We start from the raw sequence: 26782 nt of genomic DNA, 5'->3' as shown, positions 1-26782 counted from the left end.
ATGGACTTAAGTAGCTCAGTGCCTAACACCAACATCAATCCCAAAAGGTGTCCAAACTTCAGCAACTCCATAGAGGATACAGAGCAATGCTCTGGGAATGCCAAACACACAGATCCAAAGGTAACTCCAGCACTGTTCACAGGGAAACGAGCTCTTGTCACCTTTTACAGCTGCAAAAAGGATGCCAGGTGTTGACCCTGGTGTAGAAATAATTCTACTTACCATTTCCCCACCTCCAGTCAGAAAATAGAGGCATTACAACCAGTTTCTTCCAAAAAATATCCTTTATTGTTTTGGTTGTAAATATAAAAAAATGCATTGCACAATTTAACAGACCTACTGAAAGTGCTACATATCAACAGCACAACAGAAGTTGTCATGCAACAGAACAGAAAACCTAAGCAAAGCAAGAGCACAACCTGAAGTCCTCATACCTTCAAGCTTTTTTTTCCTTTTTTCTTAACAAGAATGAATTCCATTCACTTAAAATACATTTAAATACAAGGTTAGAAGAAGAAAACAATCTATTTATTCACTGTATTGTTAAAAGGATTGCTCGTAACATTGATATATTTTGATTGAAAACCCTATTCATGTTGGAAAAGTTCAGATATAAAAAGTTTGGACAATGGCTAGAAATTAATTCCATTATATACCTAAGGTGTGTTTCATTGTAACTGAAGTTACTGCAAGTGAAGAACTCAAGTTTTACAGATGAAGCTACAGTTTGGTTCTACCACTTCTGCTCTAACACAGTAAATGAGCAGAAAATCCAACCAAGAATGAAACCAAAGAAAACAAGAGCTTTAACCAATATTGTGGGAAAATACTGGGGTCCTATAAAAGAAAAAACCCAAAACAAATCATCTCCTCTGAAACTCAAGTGTATAAACTGAGGAGTAATAGAAAAACTCCCAATGTCTCACCTAATTCAAACAACTCCTAAAATTTATCAACAATTCTCCATAGTCCTCCAGACTGATGTGACTGAATCCCTAAAGAACCTGAACTTGATGTCATCAGCCTTTTGATTTCTGGTGGTTTTCCATGCAATAAAGGTGGAAAGGAACCAAAAAATAGAAAAAGGAGAAAACACACTCAACTTTCAGCAGTACCTTCTAGCTGGCAACATCAAGGCAAGAGTTACCCACTTCAGAAATTAAGAAAGTGAAACAGCCTTCAAATAAGCATTATCTTACTGAACATTTCTGCAGTGAGCTTCCCTCTCCGGTTCTCAAACTGCTTTTCTGGAGTTCTGGGCTTTAAAAGCAAACAAAACTAAATTTACCTGTCCCTGTCCCTTCTACCACATGTGAACACAAACACACACGGGAATGTAAAAAAACCTGAAGATACAAAGGGATTCAGTTTTTCAACAGATTTGACAGCCCTTTGTCTTTTCAAGCCGTTTCAGATTTAGAGGGTTAAGCCCTTGCCTGTTTCCTGGGTTTGTCAGAGCAGAGGTTACATCCATGTGTGCACACATGTTCCGGCACATGGCAGTGGAGAGGGCTGGATTCAGCAGGAAAGACACAATTTTTTCCAAACATAGACACAGTTACTCACAACCTCAGTATGAAAGGGTCCACACAGATGTAATGCCACACAGATAAAATCCTCTAAAAAGCCTGGGAAGCCCCACTTCCTCCATTCGTTGAATTTTCCACAGAGCATCATTTTAAGGGGAACAATGGGTGACTTACGATTTATCAAATGCATACATGACACCAAGATCTAAGGCACAGATGGAAACATTCTAGTAGCAACCCCCTTCAAGGAAGCCTTCCCCAGAGGTCTAGGAAAGCATGGAAGAACATTCCAGTCAGGTCAAATGGTATTAACCAAGAATCCTTTGGTTTTGTGCAGAGATCAGACTGTCATGGTGAAGTGTGCGCTTGTCTCTGATCCTACTCCTCAGTAATTCCTTCAATTCCAGTTTGCTCCTGGACCTTCACCCCTTGCTCCTCCTGCTAAAAGGAGGCCAGTAACTAAAATACAAACTAATAACTACACCAGAAAATGCCCAAATTCTCCAGAACTTATGTTTGGAGCCATCTACAATATACCAGCTAATACAATTTGAGGTCAGAAGGAACCAGCTGACAATCCCAGTTTGACTTTGTGCATATCACAGGCCATAAATAAGTTATTTAGCTACTCCTTTACGGAGTGAAGTATGGTGGATTTGACAGAATACGATTTGTATTCAGTTATATGGGGATTCTCCAGAAGTTTAGCACCAGGCAGATGTGCAGCACCTGCAATTCTGTGCAGACTATAGGCACTGTGTGTTTGGCTTGCTTACTTTGGTGACACTGAGGAAATCAGAGTGCTTAAATTATAGAAGAAAGTGTTACCAAACTTTGAAAAAAATAAAGTATTTAAACTCCTCCATGGGTAAGAAATACAGACTAAGGTATTTAAACATAAATTAAAGTAGAAAACTATGCAGGAACTAATACATACGTGGTCCATCTCTTTCCATACCAATCTTTAGTGGTTATACTGTTCAGATGTGAGACATAAACCAGCTTTTTTCCTCCTGTGTTTCCAAATGAAGTGAAATCACTCTCCTCACAAGGCTGACTGATAAAAGAATTCTGATCTGCAATAACAGGGTGACAAGAATATATTGAATCACTGCTTCAGAGAGCAGCCACATCATTTCTGGTAATTGCACTAGTGGAAAGTATCTTTTCACTTTTCCTTTCCTTCCCCCTACACTCTTTGCCTAAGTAAGCAATATTTATTTTTTTTCCTCTTTACGATTTGCAGTTTCTTAATAGTGCTTTGAGTTTGTTTCTGCACCACAATTTGTTAAACAAGCACATTCCCTCCAACTGTAACCAGCTCACAGTGCAACCTGATGGATGAGTTTTCCATCAAAACTGTGAATGGACAAAGTTTTTGGCAGTTCAGGTAAATTACCCCTCCCTGTTCCTTTAAGGTTGCTTTCAGTTTCCAATCCATTCAGTGAGATACGGGATGCTGGGATTTCAGTTCTCAGATCTCCCTGGGCCCTGAAGGATGATTGTACTGCACTGTGCTTGTTGAGACAAAACTCCCACATCATCGATACCAGAAATGGTAAAAATCACACACCATCACTGCTGACAAGCAGGAGACCACACTGCAGGGGAAGCATCACAGGATCTGCTCATCTGAAAAGGTCAGCAAAAACATCAGCTCTTGGACAGCATGCCTGCTGCTTTCTTGCTACAAACCCAGACATGTTTTTAACACACAAAGAGTGAGATCAGCCCACCAAGAAAAGGACATAAGGGACATCTCCAGCTCATCACAGTGTAAAGTGATTTTACTGGAGTCAAATTCACAACTAGTGATAGAAATGGGAGGATTGAAAGCACTGATTCAAAAAAGGATTTACGTATTCAACATTTCTTATCCAGATGTATCCAAAAGATTATTGCTTAACTGATTACAACATTATAAAAGAGCTAGGAATGGATCCCTCCAGAAAATCTAATCACTATATAATTAATAAGAAAACCTGTGCACATTCCTTGGCTGAGACTTGCAATTTTGTTGCTTCTGTCACAGGGACACATGTTTTCATACCTGCCACGAACTTCAAATTTTATGTCAAATCTACTTTAAAAAAAAAAGAAACAAAAAAAACCCAGAAAAGCATTTCCCCCTCTGCCTGTACAGCTACAGGAAGCTGTATTGGTACAAAATGGGCCATTGAGCCTTCCCCTTCAGCCCTCAGTCCCTCCATGAAGGGAGAGGCTCACCTTTTGTGCCTTGTCCTTGCTACAGTGCTGCTCTCACAGAAGGAACTAGCAAAGTTCTTCAGGTTTTTCAGACAGAAAGCAAAAAGAAGAAGCAAAAAAAGACAAAGATGCAAAGAACTGACTGCAAGTCTGTGTGGTTTGATATAGCTTCTGAGATAATAAAAAAGCCAAATTTTTAACATTACAAACTCAATTCTTGTCTCTGAAGTGCTACTACATTTACCTATGGATGTGTTTTCTATGTGCACATTTTGTGAGGATGGCAGCTGAACTGTGCGGAGTGCAAGAAAATAGTTCAATGATTAAACCGACATAAAATTGATGTATTTATCCTAATTGCAGAAATTATACCATCTCAAACTGCTTTCTTGCACTTACTGCACAGCCAGCTACTCCCTTGCAATGGCTATATAAAAAAAATAAAAATCAGCTACTTTATTTACTAGAAAATAAAGCACGTCTTGAAACTGATCAAATGCAATGATACACTCATTAAAATAAAAATACACAAAACACAGCCTGAGATTTTAATTCTAGTATTTTTGCCATGAGTTGACATCACTGACAGATTTTTCTTCTCCTTTGGTTTTTCATATGATCCTGTTTAACAATTTTCACTATTCAAGTAAAACACATGGAACTGAATACCAGAAAACAAAATAAAAAGCACATTTTGCTTTGTGAAATCAGAAGTATTTTTTCCCCTTGAAGAGCACATTCCTTGATGTACAGGATTTACACTTCAGAGAACTGAGGGTGTTTCATTAGTTGCATAAAGATGCATTGATGGAGATCTATTGCTGCCTGCAGGGCTCAAACCTGCTGAGTTTACCTGAGCTTGGTGTTTTTTCTCACGTGACAGAGCACAGCACAGCACTGGAGAGGAACCCAAACGTTCTGACAACGCCGCACCACCTGCACCTCTTCACCAGGCAGGGCCAGGTGCCCTGAACAATGTCTTGGTGATGGAGAGATGGAGAGAACCCTTTCTAAAGTGCACTGACTGGAGGAACCTGGGCAGGCAGGGCCTGGCAGGCTCTCCACCCCTGGGACAAGCACCTCAGTGTCTTTGGTTGTTAGGTCTCCCCAGCTCTCTTGTTCATCTTCACCACAGCCTCCTGTGCCTGCTCCGGCAGCCGCGATGGGTCCGACAGGATCGAGGTGCTCCTGCTCAGGTGCCGCAGGGTGTTCAGCACCACTATTTAAAAAAAAAAAAGAAAAAGGCAGGAAAGCATCAGGAAAAGCTGTTAATCTGACTGATCTTTCTTCTACAAAAGAGAGCACCCCTTGACAGCTATAAACGTAAATTAAATACTTGCTGAAAGAGGGAAAGAATCAAGCAATGATGCCCAAACAGAAGGTCACTCCAAAGCTGAATACAAATCTCAGAGGTCTTCCCTCATTATGAGGTAAATCACACTGCCAAACGTACTCCAACTACAGCCAAGCTTTTGAAATTTAAATGTAAAGTCTGTTTAAATTCTGGTATATTCAACATTTTTTATTTTCTGTCTTCAAAGTCATAAGAGGCTCTTATTTTTTCACTGAGCTAACAAAAAGGAAGTGAAGGTCACATTCAGCATCATGTGCTTTCTTTGCCATCCTCTGACTTTAAAGAAATGTTATTATATTTTCTGTGTTCTGAAGAGCTGCTGGATGGAACTTCACTTACTTGGCCTCAGAACAGGAAGAGAACAGTGCTGATCCAACCAGGCCAGTGCAGTTTCGTTCAGATCCTTAAAGCTTGTTGTGGAAACCATCCCATTGAAGGACTCAAACAATGGCTTAATAATAATGCTGAACTGTAAACCATCAAATGTCAAGGAAGAAAACAAAGGGGGAGTTCAAAACATTCTAAGGGAAAGGCTATAGCAGAGAAAACACTGGATTTCTAAATGGACTTCAACTGCCAGAGGGATTGCAATGTTTAAATAATTGTATTTTCAAATATTTAACACTAAGACTGAGGAAAAAACTGAACCTTAGTTCCTAGTGATATTCACTGTATTTTGCAAAATTCCTCCACACTGACCAAAAGAGAAAAAAAGGGGAATGTGCAAGTTTTTGAACAGCTTCAGAAACTGTAATTTTCTTTCCCCCTGAAATCTTTGCTGTTATCTATATACATGTCCCAAAAGACAGCCAGAGCTGCAGTTACAGCAGTCCACAGAAGATTTCTTGCAGTACAATAACCTAGCAAGAACACCTTGCCTCTGCATTGCATTTCACTTTCCAGTTACCTCTCACATGCTGAGGTGAACAAGTTCTGCAAGAATCCATATCCACACGCGTATGTGGATGAAAACCGAGGACATTTACTATTTAAGTAACTTGGCTTAAAGTCACAGAATCAGAATCCCAAGTTCTTGGCTCTAAAAGTAACCAGCAACCAAAGCCCATGTTCATCAGGCTGATATAAAAGGATACAATCCAAAACTTCCAGTTCTGCAGGGTCCTGCTTCTCACGTACTCATCAAACAATTTCCTCATGTGGTCAAACCTCTGCCGCGTTACAGGAACCCCGGTAGCAGGGAGCTGCTGCTGGCAAGAACTGAAGAGATGTTTGGAGATCAGAATCCCACCAAAAAGGAGACATTTCTTTTCCAGACTAAACTGCAGCAGGAGGAGAGTGTGTATTCCTGGTATCTCTGGCGGAGGGGCTTCCCAGTGCATGATCACACCAGAGTGTAACAGCTCCAGTCAGGAATAAAAATTTTTTTCCCAACAATTTTGCCTATATTTACATAGCTAAGTGATTTATCAAGCTGCTACAAACATTTCTAGTTACAAACAACAAAACTAGAAATGAAGTATAATATAGAACAAAGTAATTTTGGGCATCCATTAAGGACAAGGCACATTAGGAGTTATGGAAAAATTTACAGTACTCCTAAGCAATGTTACAGAAGAAGATATAACAAAGATTCTCATGAAACAGATCAACTTAAAATAAAACCAAGCAGATATTCACCATATTTTGTAAGAAAAACAAAAATATTTTGATTTACTGCTAATTCTAACATCATACCTAACCCTAAAACTTCTGGAGATGGAAGTAAAGTCACTGCACTTCTCAACATGCTTTGCAATAGTACGTAATCATAAACCCACAGAGCAAACTGAGGCACTGGGAAGGTGAAGTAATTTATCACAGTTCTGTTCAGCCAGTGGCAAACTTCTGGAGCCCAAGTTCTGTGACTTATATACTCAACCACAATTTTCTGTAAAAACTGACTGCCTTTGAAAAGAAAACTGCAGCAAAGCCATTGTGAAGAGTGAGAGTTCAGTCACCAATGAGCTTTATAAAAATACCCTCACTGACTTCTCAGAACTGTTCTGACCTGACACATCCTCTCTGATGCTGCCACTGTTGTGCATTCCATGCTCAGAGCTTGCTGAAAATCCACACAGTTTGCACCAGCGCCCATCCCACAGCAGCTCTGTTGTGTCTAACACCCATCTGCTCCCTGGTGTGACACTGAGCACACACTCCCTGCTGTTTGGCCCAGGCACCACTGAAGCTGCTGCTCCATCCCTGGAAGCTCCCCATTCTCACAGGATGGTGGCGTTCAGCTCCTCGATTTCCTCCCGGAGGCGCCTGGTTTCCTCCTGCATCTGTGCCCTCTCCTGCTGCAGCTTGGCGATGTACTCCACTGTCTTCTGGAGCGTGATGGCGTGGCTGATCTAGGCCAAACACAGACACACAGCTCGCTTCCTGCAACAGCCTGAGGTTCATGATGAGTTTGTTCTCCTAACCTGCACTCCAGCACCGTTTAATTTTCCTTCACTGTGTGTAAAAGCACCGGGTCAGGCAGAGCAAAACACTTCAGATACTCAACTCTGCGTTTCTCTGAATCCTCTTCGCACTCCAGTACAGAGAAATGTGGGGTTGTTTTCTTCCATAAATTACGCTTCTACTACTTTGTTGAAAGAACTATTTCAATAATTTAAAATGTTTTATTTCATTATCTGTCCTCTTAAAAATATTTACAGTTCTTACTTAAGTACTGAAGGATGTGCTACGTCTCCAGATAGATTTATAGTGCTGGTGGAAGCACTGCTTGAAGTTGATAATATAAATTATTTAGTTTAGGAAACCTGAAGTTTGGAGGAACCAATTAAAAATCTGAACTTGAGAAATAAAATAACCAGACGTTTCAGTAAAGCTGAGTTTTCAAAGAGGACTTCCTTTAAAAATAGGCTATTCAAGTCAGGAAGTGAAATTCTGTCAACATATCGCCTAAATTTCTATAAAGCTATAAAAGTTACATAAACAAATCAATATGCTGTGCCAAAAGCTTTCCTATTTTCCACGTTTCAAAGCTCCTAATATTTAAAGGTCACTAAGAATTTTGTTGTGCAGATATATCTGTATTTCAGTTTAGTCAACTAAGTTAACTAGTACTTACTTACTACCCAAAGTAAGTTTTTAGTCTGGAGAAACAAACTTGACAATGAAAAATCGGTTGGGCATTTTTTTCTCTGGAAACCCATGCACAAAAGACAGGTGAAAGGGGAAAAAAGGCCCTGATTCTTAAAGACAGCTTGGTGGTGTAAAGAGTCCTAAAGAGATTTGCCAAATCATCTGAACTGACCATGCCTCTGACTTCTGCTAGGAGGCAGAGATTTCAATGGTGTAGGAAATTTTAGCAGTTTAGCTGAGCTTTTCCATTCTAACACTGTGTTCCAGCAGTGTGTTCTGCTGTGCTCAGCTGACCACTCAGCAGTGAAATGATTACCTTTATTAACAAGACTTTTAGAATGGCTCTTTCTTACATTTCACATTAAACTCTAAGTGCTGCTGCAGTACTTACCAATTTGGAGTTGGCTGATACCAAGCTGTTCAGAGCACTGAAACCAATCTTGATATTAGACCTTCGTTTTTGTTCTGAAAGATGTTTCATCCTTCGATTCTGCAGAAATAAAATCAGCTCAGTCTGTGCTGTTCTCCATTACTCCTACTGCAGTGGCTATTTCAGCTACTCAAATTCAGATTTTGTTGACTTGTTGGCATTCACAGTCTCCCCTGGAACAATTCTCCAGAATCTGAATAATGAATTGACAGTGTGTTCATGGACCAACCCACCTCTGACATCTGTATCTATTTTAAGCATCACATGCCAGGATGGTAAAACAGGAAATCTGAAAGGTATATTACTTGGAAGTTCTAGACTTGTACAGCATGTACATGATCTGTTACTTTGAGCAAGGCACTCAGAAGTTTGAAAGATGCTATTTGTCTGTGGAGTGCTTTAGCAGAAAGAAAAGGTCACCCTACACCTCTTTCTAAGCTTTGGCTATGTCATCGGGAAATAAAATATTTAGGATTTATATTAACAAAAGAACAAAGATCAGAAGACACAGAATTGGTCCAGCCTGTGGCAGAAATACCTCACAATCAGTAACAAAGAAAACAACTGGCAGGAGTTTTAGGCACAGGAGGATCCTGCAGCCCCTGGATCCCAGGGCTGGGGAGCTACATAAACCACTGACAGGAGCTCCCAAGGTTGGTATCCATAGAAAGAAAAGACTTTGCAAGCTATAAAAGGAGCTCTAGTAGTTTCTGCTCCAGCACTGGGAATGCTGGATTATTCCAAGGCCTCTGAGCTGCTGAGGACAAAGGGATCTGCAGCCAGCAGATCCATTCCCAAAGCTGGGGCCACACTGCCGCCCTGTGGCTCCTGCCCAGCTCAGCTGGAGCCGGGAACAGCCAGGGATCGTCCCTGGGATGGTTACACGTGTCACAGCAGGGACACACAGAAAGGATGCAGGAAGGCCAAAACAACTCCAGATAGGACTCCAAAAATCCCCACTCTACACAGAGGTGTGTGCCAGGTGTGTGAAGGAAGTGCAGAGACCATAACTGTGTAACAGCCCAGGGATTTCTTTGTTCTGAGTCCCTCTCTGGCTGCACCAGCCCAAGTTGTTCCTATTGCTGCACCACTCAATTACTGCTTTTTCCTGGGAGTCTGCCACAGGAAACCCGGGATGAACAAACTTCTTTAACAGAGTTTGTTCTTTGAGAACACATTCCTGGCAGAGCGGGGCTTTCTGGCATCAGCTCACCATCACCCCACTTTATAATGGAGGAAAGCAATGTGATAAAGCAGTGAAGTGGTTGCCCAAAATCACAGAAAATGCAGGTTTCATGAGCAGAACTGAGATTTCCAGAGCCCTCTATGCTTTGGCAAACTGAAATAACCACATTATCTAGGAATACAAAACTGTTTATTCTAACTAACAGTACAGAGGACCAAAAGCACATACATCTGGAGCCTGGCAAATACCACTGTTTCTCTCTTGTCTTACAGAAGAGTTACTAACAGTACATATCCAAAGCAATTCCTGTCAGAGCAGGTGTGCTTACATGGCTGTAAAACCTATTTCACAGCTGTGTCCTTGCTCTTCCATCTAGTGACCACCTCTGACCATCAGGCAGCCCTACAAATTTGTTCCTTTGTTACCTTACTCTCTAGCAGCAGAACAGGCTGCATCCACTGCTTGTGAGCCAAGCCCTACCAACTCTTAAAAGTAAACTTGCAGCATGGTCAGCAAGAGGCAGTTCTGATTGTTCTCTGCAAAAGATCTAGACCTGAGTAGTAGTCACAGGCTGCAGGTGTCAAACTTACCTTTCTGCCCTGGAGTATCCAAAATGCCATCAACTCACAGGGTACACAGAGACAGACAGGCCAGAAGGGGGTTGGCACTTGCAAAACTGTTAAGTAACTCTCCCTTTCATAACAGAATGAATGAGAGGGTTACAGCTGATTGTTCTGATGGGGTTTTTGTGGAGAAGTTTCTCATACCACCATAGAAAGTGTTCTGACAAGGTCAGCTTGTGTGTGTGAGGTACAACCAGTGCTCGGGTGCTATCTCTAGACCGCCGAGTTCTTACCCCAGTAATTCTCGAAGGGTTTTACAGGTGTAACTCGTAGAGTCTGGAGCTGCTTCTCTGTGGAGCAGCATAGCATCACTGGAGACATGTAAGTAACTCAGCAGGTCAAGAACTTCCCCTCCAGCGATGGCCAGAGCCCTGCAGACTGAAGAGCCCCAACAGAACAATGGCAAAAAGCCACGGTTTAGAACGCTAAGCCTGAAACCTTTGATCAAGTAAACTGACACCTGTCACAACACTCCTGTGAGCCACAGCAGGAACTGCTGTCACAACCATAAGGACCTGCAGAGGTACAGCCAAGACTGGCCCCTCTGGTGACACATCCCTGAGGAGCAGAGTAGATTAGAGTCTGACATTTTGGATTGCAGACCAGCATGAAGGCAGCAGCAAGTTAAGCCCAACACACTAATATGCTACTGTCACGAAACACAGCTTTCTCTAGTCCATGCTCAGACATCAGGACAGTAAAGTTGCTATGAAGGCAAAGAAGAAAAGCCCCTCAAAGGAAAGGACACACACCTTAAATGCAGCCATGGTAGGGTCAGTGGCAGGTTTTCCTGAGCAGCTGTTCTGAGGAGACTGCGGACTGGGGCTCTGCTCAGAGGCACAGGGGGAAGCCTGGCCTGAATTCTGACAATCCCGGCCTTCAGAAAGGAAAAAACATGACACATTAACAAACAACTTTCTGTAGCAAATGTAACTGCTGAGAAGCTTCTACTCAGAACTGAACTGAAATGCAGTTGGCAACCAAATTACACTGTTTGATGCAGCAACCACATGCTAGAAAACATCAAGACTGCTGGGAAAGCTTAGGATATCATGTCACACGATACATCCTGAATAGCAAGATGTAATAGTCCTTTCACACACACACATTTCAGCAAAGGCATGTTGGATGCACAGGCTGTGACTCCATCGTCCTGCTGGACTCCCCCGTTTGTCTCTAAAGGCCTGGGATGTGATGGTGACACTTACAAGCCATTTACCACCAGAACCAGCCCAGGGAATGCTCTGTCAATGCACATGCAAAAGGAGTCTTTGCACTTACCTACGAGGATTGTGTCTCAGATCCTCCAGTCAAAATCAGAGCTATGACACTGAACAACAAACCTATTCAGCACTTCCTACACAGATGCCTTTCATTTCTTGGTGACTATGACAGCACATCCTTTTAGAAAGGAGCCACTTACAGGAAGCACAAAATCACAGTTTGTGGGGATGCTGCACAGTCATTTAAGACAAAAATTGCAAACTACTGGATGCAACTGAAGCTGTGGGGTAGAAGGGCCTGAAAAGCTCTTCCTTCAAAAACTATCTAGGGATCCTCAAGGCCCATTTACACCCTGCCTACTCAACAGAAACACACTTCCATGTGCAGGGGAGAGAATGCTTACGGCTTTCTAACTTACTAGGTGTAGGTGAGGGAACTTGTGAACTGCTACAGTGGGAAGGGATGTGCTCTCCTTTCACCAACACATCCTGGACTACACTAGGAGGGAAGAGATGTGAGACTGTGGACTGGCTTTGTTGACTACTTGGTGCTCGCTGTGCTGGACCAACCAGAATGTTACTACGGAACTCCGTCACCCCGGGAGCCTGGGAACAGCACAGAAACAGCACAGAGGAAAACAGAGAGAAAGAGAGAGCAGGAGGGGCAGTGTGGGGGCAGAGGGAGAGAAGGGATGAGAGAAAGGAGAAAGTGGGGGGAGAGATTAAGAAAGAGAAAAAGAGAGAGAGATTTGTTACCTTGCCTTTCACTAAAAGTAGCAAATTAATACATGATTAACAATCTGATGACATGAAACAAAAGCTAATATATAGGGAATTGGCAGGCACCAAAGTCAGGCTTCTGGCAGGAGACCAGTATCCTTTCATAACTTAAAGCAGTATTATAGCACATCAACAGCATAACATACTAAAATCTATCTCCATCTTCCTGCACACAACATACTGGGGAAACCCACTCACATACCCAAGGCATGTTTTCCAACATGGCAGTGGAAAGGTGAGCTCCCTGGGCTCCTTCCAGCTTCTGCACAGTTAAAGCACCAACCATCCCCATCCACAGCACTCTGAATACAGGCCTCCTTGGAATCTTACTGTTGTGTGAGACAGAGCCTGTCAAGACTATAAAGTGCTTCCAAGCCCATAAAATGCCTACATTAAAAATAAGCAAACATAATGCTGAATGCACTAATGCATACATTGGGTAACAGATGATTTAGTGGACTTGTTACCCGCTTGAGCACATTATGGCTCTCACTACTTGCAAATAACAGGCCTAGAAAACAAATATATAATTTTTTTTTTCTTCTCCTTACTCTGACAATTCCAGCTGGTGCAATTGCAACATTAGACTGAGACGTGGCTGGCGTCAAAATCCCCTCTCTTTTTAAAGGTGCTGGAGTTACAATCACAGCTCTGGACTGTCCCTGAAAGGCAGCTGAAGAACACAATTCAGTTAGAACAGTTAATGAGACAAAAAAGAGATGGAGATTATTTTGTATGAAATAACTTGTCATTAAACACAGGTATGAATCAATGGGCCTCTATTTGGTACTAATTTACTGCAGTATAAAATGCCACCAGTCTTCCAATAATCTCAAACCCTTTAATCCAGTACAAAGGACTTTGACACTCTGGCTATTTCTGAGTTTTCTAGCATCACTGTCACTGCTTCAAGGTGAATTTACAGAGGTATATAGTAACTCAGTGTCTTCATTCTGTCAGAGCTGTGTTTGACAGGAGGAGGACCATCTTCAGCTCTCCTCTTCCATCCACACTTTGGGATCTCAGGCTTGCTCTGCTGACCCAGGAAGTGTCAGTGACTCAATACTCCATGTTGCCTTGTATATATATCTTAAATCCTTTCCCTCAGCACTTCAGCCTACCAGCTTCTTTCACTATCTGGTTTTACAGCTGCTTTAGATGACACACAACCACAAGACAACCAAATGTGATTGGGAATCAGCATCAAAATTCCACAAAATATGCTAAAGTTCCAAGAGTTCTGTAGTACTTAGGCAATAGCAGCAAATGTCTCCACATGAATCTGTGAAGATCTCCATGTAACCAATGCAGATGTGCACTTACTACCACAGCATTCATGCTGACATGGTTCTTGCCCAGTCTAGACAGAACATATGACTTACCACCCTAAACTGTTATTAAGGGAAGAATCAGGCAAAGACACAGCTTCTGTCTAGATTTTGATAAAACAAATCAAACATATTTGGCTTCACTCTTGGCTGTACTGGTTCAGCTCTCCTTTGTCATGATGCAGAAGTGTCAGTTCAGCTCAGCACCTGCCAAGCCACCTCTCTGCATTCAGCATCAGGATCTTAAAAGGACACACACAGCAAGACAGGGAGACAGTGCAGGGTTATCCAATGTCCCCTCCTTGACAGCATCACTTGTGACTGACAATTGTGTTTTGACTCAACTGGAGTTTCTGCACAGCCTCTGTAAGAGAGGCCTATGGATTGCACAAACCTTGTGCCAGCCCTTGCGTGGGTCTGTCTGGAGAAGAGGCTCTGTCACTGACACAGGGAGTTCATTCTTTAAGCATTCCCACATGTAAAGCTGAAATCACAACCCTTCCACTGTTCACTGACGTTCAGCTGGACTTATGACATCTCTATTGACCTCAAGAGCCTACTCTTACCAGTGCATTAATGCCACTGCACAGCCTTGGCCTTTCTGACTTCCACATTTGAGGAAATACAGCAACTAGCAACAATATTTAGAAGTTGCTTTATATGATTCATGTTTCTGTCCTACAGACGCATGTTTTGCAGAACTTTCCTCTCAAAATCAGCACATTTATCGTGAAGTGGTGATAGCAGTGAAGTCTTGCACCTTGCGAGACAATCTGTACAGATTTTTGAGTCCTTATACCACACAACAGTTCTAACACAAGATATAATGTAATTTGCTTTACAGTCAGGAGATGATTTGTTTATCCTGAACACAAATGACAGGCATAAATGCCTCAGTTACAAGTACTGATGTTTATTCTGTTGCCAAAAATAAAGCTCTAGTATTTATATAAATTATTGGATTTGTCCCCTGAGCTTGACGTCCCAGCAGTTTAAGAATATCATGATCCCCAAACACATGCCACTAATCTAAACAAGAAACAAAGCCACTGGTTGCAATGGTCTAGAAGTAAATGGTGGAGTACTGGGAAAGTAATATATGGGGTGAGGAACAACCCAGGAAGCACTGAGAAAAGCAGGAACAAAGACTTTCTGAAAATGAGTTGCCTACAATCTTTACTAGGTGAGAAATGCATGTCTTGACTGCTGAAGGTACATGGACTGTTGGCTTATACTACAGACAGGAGCACTGCCATTAACACCCTTGTGCTACTAATCATGGACCAAATCGATCTTAGTGACATCCTAGAATTACATCTTGGGTCTGGTTCTTCTCCTGAACAGTGATTTTTTTTTGGTGGGTAACCTCACTATCAGGCCCTGGGAGACACACCTACTCCCTAGTAAAGCCTGTTTAACATTACTCCTCCAGGCAGGCTTTTTCTTGAATTATTGTTGCACATTTCAAGTGGCTGAAGTCACTTGGCTCCCAGCCAACACAAGTCTAAAAACAGACTGCAATAATCCCAAGGAAAGCATTCTGCCTGTCCTGCTCCAGCCTTGAGCTTTCCTACAAGAACCACCTCAAGTAAAATTGTTGCTCCTTATTATTATTTGCCTCGTGCAGCACCTGTGGCTCCAAATCCCACCCAGTGTGGAAGTCCCAGTTGTTCCTACCCTGACCTGAAATCTGCTCCTGACTTAAAGCATCTTAAGGGTCTCCAGACTGCTTGGGACAAAGATCTCCAGCTCCCTCAGGAGAATCTCCTCCTCCACTGTGGCTGAATGCTCTGAGGGACAGTTAATCACAACAGCATCACATCTAAAGTTTTATGGGGCAGGAGCACAGCTGGTGCAGCTACATGGCCTATCACAGATAGATGAGAGAGCCAGCACAGATAGAGAGACACCCCTGTGGCAGGTCAGCTTTTCACACTCAACCAAACTGCTTCCAATCCTTGCAGCTGTCCAGAGAATCCCACTCAACAGTGCAGCCACTGTATTCAGCCAGTGGATTCAAGGGTTCTGTGGACACACTCAGAAGCTCTATTTTAACTTATTATGTAAAGCGAGAAAAGCAAGAAGGTCTTTTCCTCCTGCTAGTCCCACTCAGAAAACAAAAACATCCTCCCACAGTGCTCCTCACCTGGGGTGATGAAGGCATTCTTTACCAATAAGGACACTGTTTCAAGCTTCGGAGCAGGCACTGTTTTTTGTGACTGTTTGGGCCTTGTCCCAGCACTGGCCAGAGGAACAGGTTTGGGGAGTGCAAATGTCAGCTGGGACTGCAGCTGGGGCCGGGGCTGCCCCTGCACAACAGCAGTCTGGAAGGCCAGGTTACAAGGCACTCCTGCCCCCGGCTGCTGCGTGGCCAGGACCAGGCTCTGGCTCTGGCTCTGGCTGAAGGTGGTGGCAGGGGCGTTGTGGGTGAGCGTGGCAGAAGCCGTGTGAGTGGTGACCGAGGATTCACAGAGCCCAAACTTGGGGGTTTCTGGAGCAGCGAAGGCGGCGGGCGCGGGGCTCAGGCTGGAGCTCAGCGGCACCGCGGGCAGCGGGGACTGCTGCTGTGGACTCGCGGGCTGCAGCAATGGCAGGGGCGCCTGGAACACTGACATAAAAGTTTGTGGCCCACTGAGAGACGAGTCAGGAGGGAAATCTGCTGGCTGGATGAAAGATCCACTGCTTCTAATGCTGGAACACTGGTCAGCAACAACGTCAGGAATGACAGGAGCAGGTACTGAGGAAGGAATCAGTCCGTCACTGATGTTCCCTGCTGGAAGCGTGGTGGGCAACGAACCCGACGGCAGGACAGGAGACTGAGAGACAAGGAAATATTACTGATTCAGACATGTCTGGACTCCTCCTGAGAAGACATGGCTCATGTCAGAGCCTTCTGTTTAAACCTCTCTTACCTGGGAGGAGTGGCTGCTGCTGTCTGTGGTAGCTGAGCTGACAGCAGACACAGAAGGGAAATAATTACTTGAGCGACTGGGCGTGAATAATTCTGAAATATGAAAAGTCACCTATTAATTTTCTACTTTTCATATTCAACATACAGCATTACTAGATCCCAAAATTCACAGGAATATCAGTATTATTTAGCAAATAATGAAACCATGAGATTTTGCTTCATACAACTGCTGTTGACTCAGCAGTGAATTGCTGTCTTCCAGAGGAACTGATCTCTTTGGGGCTGACTCCTTCAACTTTCATGCAAACTGGGACAATGCAAAAATCAGTCCTATTAAGGGATCATCACACAGACAGCCAAGAGCTGATCCTTAGTGAGTCCCACCAAGTACAGTTATCTGATGCAAACTGCTTGCAGAGCCAGCAAATAGATATGGCTCTTTACTTCTATGCAGATCCATAACCATCCAACTTGTCAGCAATAGTTTAATGTTATGTGGAATCCTCAACAGTGCCATAAAACATTCAAAGACAAACAAAATGTTAAAAGTCTTCATCACCAAGAAGTGTGAAATGGGGAAACCTTAGATGTTTGTAACATTTAACCATTTTTAAAACATAGTTAATAAATCACTGCAATATTTAAGAAACTAAGGAACTCTATATATGTTTCTTACCCTGAAAAGGCTCAAAAGTATCCATAAAATCAAAATTTGGCTGGAGAGGAATAAGCCCTGGTTGAATCATGTCAGCATTTCCTAAGTGTCCTGCAAAATTCAAGAGACAGATTAGATTAATTTCCCATCGCTCACATAATAACAGCAACAGGAATAAAACACTCCACAGCCAGGCTTGGCTAAGATGTTACAGAAAAACTGCTGCTGAAAGGAACTGAGCATCTGCTTCTCTTCAGAACTACTGCACATTCCAGATACCAAAGCCATTGGGGAATGAAACTTTCAGTTACTAAAGTGGAAGAGGTGAAACCTGAAGGCTCTAACTGACATCTGGGACTGCCAAGCTCCTGCTCCCAAACCTCCTGTCTTGCCCCTGCTGCACTACACACAACCTTGTTGGGAAGCACAGCCTGACCCACCACAGCTCATAGCAGAGCATTTTAAAATAAACCACCACCCATTCCATTTTTCTTGAGTACAATCATGTAAACCACGGCTGCTCTGGATTTGCTCAGACATCCATGCAGCAAGGATGCTGAACAGTGGAGATGTGCTGTCCCATCAGACATTCAGAGCCTCCAGACAGAGCTGAACAGCTCTTGGGATTGTTTGTACAGATGAAACTTGCACTGGTTCTACTGGACAAAACCAAACAAAAATACACAGGCACTCCCTTAAAAATACACACACAACTATGCTTTGAGATAAATCACAATGCCTTCGCCACTGATAGACACTGCTCATTACAGATTTATTCAGAGCAACATTAGGGGGCAAAGCTGGGAGCAGCACGTAAGAAGCTAAGAGAGAAATTAAATTCAAATCATTAATTTGGATTCTGTAACCTACAGAATCATAAGACAGCTACATTCCCTGACCTGTTCTTATCTGTATCAGCAATATAAGATAGATTTCTTAGGCAAGACTACAAGAGCAGCAAAGCAACAAACCAGAGCTTTCATAGGGGTTCTCACTGCAACATAACTACAGCCAACAAATACCTATGTCCCTGGAATTTGGCCAGGAAACCAGCTGATGTGAAGAGAGTGTGGAGAACAGGGTGTCCGTGAACTCAGACATGAGCATGTCTGCATCCAAGAGGCTGCCTTCCTCCATGGGGACAGGGGTTTCTCTGCCATACCTTCTTTTTTGCCAGAGAACCACATCATCATCCTGTCAAAGGAAAGGAATAGAGCTCAGGCTGCCTAGCAATTCCAAAGCAGTCTGGTGCAAATCTATAAAAGCACCCTCATTTTTCACATTTTTAAGGGAAGAACCTCTCTCTGAGGAGCTATCAAATGGACTGAAATACATCAGAGATGCTTCTGATATACCAGCAACTTCAGCTCACTGAAACACCACAACATTCTGGAAAAGGTTTTTGCCCAAAACCCAGATATTGACTAGAAGGATGTAAGACAAACAACACTTCCTTGTGTTTACAAAGTTAACACATTACACAGGTATTTGATGATTACACAAGTATTTTTGCACCTAGCTTAACAATCCCTTGGTTTGAATAAAGATGGAATAGCAAGAATGCAAAAAACAACTCAGGTCTTGTGAGATGTATCTGAAACTCTGATGTGCAGTGAAGTAATTGTACTCGGAGTTTGCACAGGACACTTTTTGCCCATGAAATATACAACATAATGTGACTAGGCTTACCCATCCCTCACTACAGGCTGAGTCAAACTGCGCTGCCTTGCAAAAACAGCAAAACAGTGCTTCTGGTCATCAGTTCATATACCCAAAGCAGATTTGATAGTTTAAGGGGACATACTAAATGGTGATACCACAGTTCCTTTAACCATTTTGTCCTTTTATAGGATCCAGATCTGCCTGAACTGTGGGCACAGCAGGAAGATCTGCAACATGTAGCTCCCACATCTTCACAGACCCAGTTACACAAGCAAGGCAGCAGTGCCAGTTACAACTCAGTAACAAAATGAAATCATGTGCCAGCCCTCAAAGAGATTGATCTCTCTGGGCATGCAATGCTAATTCCCATTTCTTCTGTCGCAGCACTTTACATTCAACCTCTCCTCCATCCAATTCAAGCTACAAATCTTACACTGCTCTCTGAGGCACAGAACATGAGGGTGTCTAACCTTAATTAAGGCTTAAGGCTTAAGCAAGATGCTTGTCTTTAGATTTTAATCAAAGCAAGCTACTGCACGTTACAGCTTTGTTATCTACTGCGGGTTCTACAAGCAAAAATGCTGCCACTTCTCAGTGGTGTTACCTACCCTGACCAAACTTGAAAGATCTTCATCTTTGTGTTTCTGTAACTGCAAAAGGAGAACAGAAGAGATGGTGAAGTCAGAATAAGTCCTGTATGTGCCAGTGGAAGCCATGATTTTGCAAAACTTTTAAGACCCAATCATGCACAATTAGTCCCAGCACAATAATTTTTAGTTAAGTGGAACTAATCAGATGAGCATGTCTGTACCAGCTTATCATCTGTGTTAAGTACTCCTGCATGCCAGAAAAAGTGGTAGAAAAACTCGAAAAGCAACAACATAGTCATCAAGCTCAAGCAAACTACTTTCATTATGTAAACCAACAGACCCTTTTCTTGAAGTATGTTCTCCACTTGTGGTATTCCCTAATGACTATTTCAATTCTTCGTTTCCAGTACTTCCCTTCTGTTGCAATGGCCTGAGAACACAAACACATACCATGAATTACACGGAATCACATAAGGGCTGAATATTCAATACATTTCCAAGCAAATATTCAGGCATAAAAAATGCAAAAGAAAGCATGCTAATTCTGTTTGAGCTCATGTATCAGCAGCCCACACTGTCCCAGAGTTCAGCTATCACAGAGCAAATCTGACAGTACTAACTTCATCTTCCCCACAAAAACCAAACACAAGATGATGTCTGACTGCACTGTCAGCATCTCCCACAGCAGCTCAACCATAACCAAGAGTTAAGAAACAGCAAAAAAAAACCCCTTTAAAATTAATTTACTGAAATATAATGTATAAAGCATACAATATCCTGTGAATTTCACAAGGTCACATGCACAAACACATAAGCAAAAGCTGCTATGAATGACACAAAGCAATAGAAATCTGATGTCCAGCTGAGGGAGGACCTTGCAGGCCACACACTGATGGCAACAAAAGGATCAGACAATATGGGTCTTCAATGTATCACAGAGAGCAGTGTGTAAGTTGGGGAGAGCAGACTAATGAGTGCCTTAACTTTGTTTTCGAGGGTCACTTTCAACACAAACATCAACACTGTTCTTTCAAAAACCTGAGACAGTTCCACAAACTCATCTGGAACTCCTCTGAGTTATAAATTATTCTAGAGTTATGCAGTATAGAGAGAGCCACATATTGCCACATCAAGGGCCTCACTGGTTTTCTGCAAGGAGCCAGAGGGCAGATGTTAGTTTTCATTTATGTTTACATGAGCACAAAAATGAAAGAACATAAACTCATATTTGATCTGTCTGTGAAACTACCTCGACACAGAAAAAGAAATTGCTTGTTCTCTTGAAACCACACCTCGCCAATTACATAAAATACAGAAAACTCTCCCAGGGTCACCTAGATTCAGTCCTGAAAATAGTCATCACTCTGATTTCCCACCAACTTCCAGTCAGAAGACAGCAGTGGCTGTCAAAATCTTAACTATTCAAACAGCACTTCTATGACTTATGATTCATTAAACTACAACATTAACATAAGTTACACAGATAACAAATGTCCTTCTGGTTGCATCTGGATCATCCTAATGTGATGAACTCATAAAACCAGGTTTAGTCTGCTTTAAATGGTTCCTTCTAAATAAAAACAGAGCACAGATTGGCTATGCTGCCTTTGCTTCCAGCAGACCAGAAAATCCTGTTACAAACTCCAGAGCTCACTGGGCTGTTCCCAGGGTTTCACACACCTCTGGCCGCCGGTGCTCATCGACATCCACGGAGCCGTCCAGAGGGGTCACAAAGTGGCACACAGGGTTCTTGCGCTTCTCCAGGTCTGAAACAACAACGAAAATGCAAGTGCTGAGCACGTGCAGGGCCTGCAGAGAGCTGTCACTTCAGTGGCAAGGTGTGACAGGGAGCCTAGCCAGGATTCCTTCCAGATAAACAACATGAAACAAGGAGATCTCGGGCTGTGCTCGGAGCACGCCCTCAGTGTGGGCACATCCAGGAAATCCTGATCCAACGGTTGCCTCTGAAACATCAGACCTTGAGCAGATCCCCGAGCTTTTCACCAGACAATAACTGCAATTCTCTTGTTCTCACCGATGTCTTAGGGAAGACCCGCCCCCAGCACGGTACTTACACTGCATGTACCAGGCCCTCCAGATGGCGTTATTGAGACGGATTTTATCTCTCCACTGAAGCTTCAATCCCTTAAAATTTTTCCATTTTGGTGAAACCAACCTTCCACTGCAACAAAAGAGACAACAAATCATTCTGCTTTCAGTTTTCCTTTTTCCCTTCCTTTCAAGACAAAGCATTCCCATAAAACAGCCAAACTGTCAACACATAAAACAGCAACAAACCATGCTTGGCCAGTCACAGCTTTTGCTGTCCACGGCTCACTGAGCCAGGAGCCAGAGATGAATCCGGTCTTCATTTCATTTTCAGAGTTCTCCATAGGAACTAAGAACTGTCACAACTAGTCTCACAAATATCAGTAGGAAAGAAATTAATTTCACTTTTCTCTTTGCCAGTATCACATCTTTTCTAATCCCTGCCTATGCGCTTCCACCAACTGGGATTGAGATTATTTAAAATTAAGAGGCTTTTGCATGTTTGATCAGATACAGTTCTATTTGATTTTCCAGGCTGGTAACACTGGAAAGGAGGAATGAAATGCCAGCTCTGGCTCAAGAAAAAACATAACCTACCAATTCTACACTGGGCACAAAGGTAGACCAACAAGCTAGAAAGAGTAAATTTTCTCCCAAGAAAAGCAAGGCTGGAAAAAGAAATGATTTATGCATGAATGCTCCTGGGAGGTGGAAGGGAAATGGAAGGAAAAAGGAAGAAGCAGCAGGGACTCTAGTAAGCACTGTATAAACAAAAACTACCCAGCCCTTAAAACACACCTTTTATGAATCATTAATCCATACTATTGTCAGGGCAGTAGGAAATACTCATGACACAGTAAATTGCAAACCAGAGATTAAAGTATAAGAACTGTGCCTATCCCAGGTTCTCCTTCTTGTTTGGGGGGGTTTTAGCCCCACATCTTCCAAGTTTGTTTCCTGTGCTGTTTGTGCAACCTTGCTATGAGGGAATAGGACCAACAATACCAACTGCAACCCACACAACAACAAAGGAAACAGGTTCTCCTTGACACAGTATGAGCACCAGGTCAAGGGGTGATGGACACGAAGGACTGACAGGAGCAATGTCACCTACAAGCACTCTGCCCTCTCAGAAGAGATCCCCTGAGCACATGGTCAGTCAGGAATGGTCTTTGCCATGAAGTGCAGTGGCACTGGAGATGTACCAGCACAGACAGAGCCCTGGCACAGGCCATTTGCTTCACACATTCAGTACAAATGAATGCAGAGAGGAATTATTTATCCTTAAAAGCTCATTTCACATTTAAGCTCGAAAACTGCTGTGCAATAGGAAGCACATCCTACAGAAGTGCAAGGCACTTTCTTTGGCTCACTAAAGCCCCCATGCACAGAGCCTGAGGCTGGAGAACTGATAATTCCCAGTTTCCTATTTGGTCTGGGAAACAGCAGTTTTATTAAAAGAAACCTTTTAATAAAACTTGCAACACTATAAACAAGTAAAAAGTCCTCAGCATAAACAAAAGCAACCAGAATGCCAGAGCTGCCATTACCAGGATATTAAACTAACTTTTTTCACATATTTGGCTCACCATTTCTTTCCTCCCTTGCTGACACCACAATTGCTCTCACACTCAGGTACTCCCACAACTCTTGACAGTAATAGAGAAGCAAATGTCAGGTTTCAGTCAAGAGACAGGTAAAGAAAACCAGCTCTGCTCTTTCAATTTTACTACTATATAAAATGTCAGTTGTGGCAACAGGTTGTAGCAATGCACCAGCAGATGAGATGTTGCCTGACTGTGAATTTTTTTCCCCCCTCTTTGTCCTCTTCAAAATTAAACTGCAATGTTATTTTATGCATGAGGAAGCAGATAAAAGACCAGGTATGAAGTGCAGTAGAAGGCAAATTTCCAGCAGCAAGAGAACAGGTAAGTGACCAGATTGTGAGCCCTGTCCATGCCCAGCTGCCCCTTTGGGATGTAGGCTGTACACTGGGCTACGCTACAAGGCTCTGCTGTGGCCTTTGGAATGCTGGTGCTTGATAAAAAATCAAGTATAAACAAAATATGGGACACAAAATGGAACATGAGCATCCCCAAGATAAGCAGACTTGCTGGAGCAAGCAACTTCATTGACTGGGAGTGAGAGCAAACTATGTCAACCATCAGCAAGGAATAGAAAAATTATTGTTAATGTACTTGCGCTGTCACTGGGCTTTAAGTCACTCAGTACCATCAGATTCTGTAGGGTCACGGACATTTAGGAAATCCTTCTGGATTATTTCTTTTCAGTAGTGCATCTACATCTTTGAAATACATCTCCCAAAACTCTATTTCTAAACTTCAAGACTTGTAGTTAATGGAAAGATCTCAAACTATTTAATCTCACTGTTACCCAACCCATGAGTCAGGGCAGAGAGTGGATCTCCACCCATTTAATATTTCTCCCATCACTGCAAACCATCCCAACACCTTCAGTGTTCCCTGCACAGCCAGCTCTGCTTCAGAACCACTTCACACCTTGTCTTTCCTTCTAAACACACACTAAAACAAATATTTTCCTGCTTCTCATCTGTACATTAACAGTTTGGAGACAGGAGATTAAGGTGCTGATGCATCACCAGCACTGACAAAGTGCCTACATGCCTTTGACTAAGAAATCTGTCAACTTAATGTTCATCTCCTCATAGCTCTGTGTGACTCGACAGTTAGCCAAAGCAACAAAACTCTAATAATCTGCACTCAGAATAACAAGAGCAAATGCTTTTCTATAAAAAGACTAAAAGGAACTGTAATCAAGTCTGGTACACTCTTTGCATCTTCAAAGAGCTAATTAAAATTGGAATTAAAACACAAATAGTTTAAAATATTTTCAATTATATTCTTAGAAAATGTTAAACAAGACTAGTACATCAAAAGAAGGAAGTGATTAAGAACCTATTCTTAAAATAATTATTATTTTTAGTTCCCATGGGAGCAAAACACAAGTCCAGCTTGAGGTCATAAGTGAAACGGCTTCAGCCTCAGTGGAGAGGAATCAGCATGAAGCTGACAACAATATTTAGACACTATTCCAAATTCCAAAGTCAATGGAAAGTCAATTACTTTGAACAGCACTGTGACTGAGAGCAGCTGCCTAACTGAAAGCAGTCTTCAGATTTTAAAGCAGCAAAACAACAAGAGAAAAACCCAAACAACTGGAGAGACCATCTGGCTGCTGCTCCTGCCAGCTCTGTAAGACCACACCAACTCCTACAGCAGATGTGGAGCAGCTTCCCAGCAGGTGGATGATCACCAGGTACCTGCAGCACAACCCAAGAGCACACCCATGATCCCGGCCCCCTCTCCAACAGCTGCTGCAGCTCTGCAGGGATGCTGCTTCCAATGAGGGCAGCAAGAGAACATCCCAAGGGAGAACTGGACCCAGCAGTGCACTGTACAAGCCAGGACAGCTGCAGCCACAGCTGGTGGGAATGCTGGTGCTGCACAGAGTGCCCAAGCTGAGCAACACAGGGAGCCAGGCTCCCGGGTGTATCCTGCAGGCAATGCTGCTGCCAGAAGCTCAGCTCATGTAAGCAATGCTGGAAGAACAGGTGACTTTCATGTTCTCCTCACTATCACACAGAGATCAAATCAAAGCAGCTGAAAAAATCACGATGGGTGACTTGCAATGCATTCCAGCAGCTCAGCTCAGTCTCCCATGTAGAAATCTCCACCACCTGAGTCCAAATGTCCTCATCAAGCGATTTGATCACAGCAAACCAGCCAAAAGAGCTTCAGCTCAACAGCCAAGAGAGCTGGAAATCCCCTTGGACGCAGTGACCCCAACGTGCTTTGGAGGGCTGTCAGAGGAGAGGCTGCAGGCACCTGAGGCTGCCACGTCCATCTGTTGCAACATTCACCTACGAGTCCTGGACACACCAAGAGAGACTGGAGTCCGTTCCCAAGGATTTTACACGTGTTTTCCCAGCTCAGGAACTACACCACCTCAGGCAACTGAGATCCAAGCAGACAGATGGATAACACAGCACTGATCTCTCACAACTCTCCACTTCTAAAACTCCAGTGAAAGCAGCTGTGCTTTAAAACAATTACAAACCTTCAAACATCACAAAATCTGCAGCAAAGCACAAGAAACAAACATGTACTGTGAGAGTGTGACCTGATTCCCTTCAACACCTTTCATCTAATTTTTTCTTCAATCAACTGAAATGTAATTAGGGAGCAGGTTTGTATTCTAACAGTACCCTGACAGCATCAATTTACAAGCAAAGTTTTGCCTCTTAGAATCTCATCATTCTATGTTAGTAAGATTCAATTAATGATCTTGCAGGATATTTTAGTGATGCTTTGGACAAGAGACAAGGCAAAGGGGTGACCCTCTTTGTTAACAGATACACATGAAATGCCATTCACTGCCGCAAAATTTAAAGCAGTAGCTTTCCCTAGCACTGAAACAACATTCAATTAATAAACTCAATGAGAAACTCCTTCTGACATCTGTAGAAGCAAGATCAAGCTCTGAGATGAGATGACTCACAACAGAAGAATCCCCTGTTCTCCTCCCTTCATCAGAGGATTTTAAGATGGACTTCAGTCAGCATAAAACCACAACACAAGCACCCTCCGGATTTGAGCAGAAAGGGAAATTTATCTTTGTGCAAACCCAGAAGAAACTTAGGGGATTTTTCATTACTTATTAGCATTAAGAAATGCCAGCATTTTAGGAAACTGATTTCTACAAAGAGCACTGAAGAGGCAGAGAAGCAGACTTTAAAATATTAAGATAAATTCCATATATCCTCCACTTAACAGGTGGTTTGAATATATGTGAATTAAATGGAAACTATATGGTAGAGCTTATGGGTTTTATACAGTTCAAATGCTTTATTCAGCTGTTTCTGATACAACTTGCAGTTCCCCATTTTTATCTCCCTCAGAAACACTCACAACAGTATCACAGCCTGATGTTTAAATAAATCCCTTTCTAATAAAAGGCAAGAGGGAAGAAAGACATTGCTATAAACATCAGCCTGAAAAACCCCCTTTTCCCATTCAGAAAAATTTAAGCTCGTTCTTCACACCATAACATGTAAAAGTGGCTGAGCAGGAATTCTAGCTGGGAAGTGATCTTGGGATTGTAGTGAACTAAACACTGCACCAAGTAA

The 26782-nt window shown here is 42.7% G+C and overlaps 1 protein-coding gene across 6 annotated transcripts in view; it reads right to left on the bottom strand.

The window, feature by feature from the left end:
* Positions 1-265: 265 nt before the first annotated feature.
* Positions 266-26782, bottom strand: part of MLXIP (MLX interacting protein) — a 46594-nt gene continuing 20077 nt past the window's right edge. For 2 of the 6 annotated variants that reach the window (XM_086855418.1, XM_086855416.1), the window contains exons 2-17: positions 21642-21748; positions 21247-21332; positions 19907-19996; positions 19585-19626; positions 18337-18508; positions 17336-17425; positions 16661-16752; positions 15895-16564; positions 12972-13093; positions 12060-12246; positions 11170-11294; positions 8570-8668; positions 7312-7439; positions 6183-6306; positions 5428-5557; positions 266-4953 (exon numbers count right to left, since the gene is read on the bottom strand). In XM_086855418.1, coding sequence (XP_086711544.1) covers positions 4832-4953; positions 5428-5557; positions 6183-6306; positions 7312-7439; positions 8570-8668; positions 11170-11294; positions 12060-12246; positions 12972-13093; positions 15895-16564; positions 16661-16752; positions 17336-17425; positions 18337-18508; positions 19585-19626; positions 19907-19996; positions 21247-21332; positions 21642-21648 — 2286 coding nt within the window. In that variant the 5' untranslated portion in view covers positions 21649-21748 and the 3' untranslated portion in view covers positions 266-4831. Of the gene's footprint in view, positions 4954-5427; positions 5558-6182; positions 6307-7311; positions 7440-8569; positions 8669-11169; positions 11295-12059; positions 12247-12971; positions 13094-15894; positions 16565-16660; positions 16753-17335; positions 17426-18336; positions 18509-19584; positions 19627-19906; positions 19997-20550; positions 20667-21246; positions 21333-21641; positions 21749-26782 lie in introns of those variants that run through there. The other 4 variants (XR_015277639.1, XR_015277641.1, XM_023937297.2 and 1 more) reach the window with 4 other exon arrangements.

The sequence above is a fragment of the Cyanistes caeruleus genome, chromosome 18 (genome assembly GCF_971803275.1).
Source record: "Cyanistes caeruleus chromosome 18, bCyaCae1.hap1.1, whole genome shotgun sequence".
In the NCBI taxonomy this organism is placed as follows: domain Eukaryota; kingdom Metazoa; phylum Chordata; class Aves; order Passeriformes; family Paridae; genus Cyanistes; species Cyanistes caeruleus.
The sequence above is the reverse complement of the archived record's forward strand: the minus strand, read 5'-3'. Positions and strand labels throughout refer to the sequence as shown.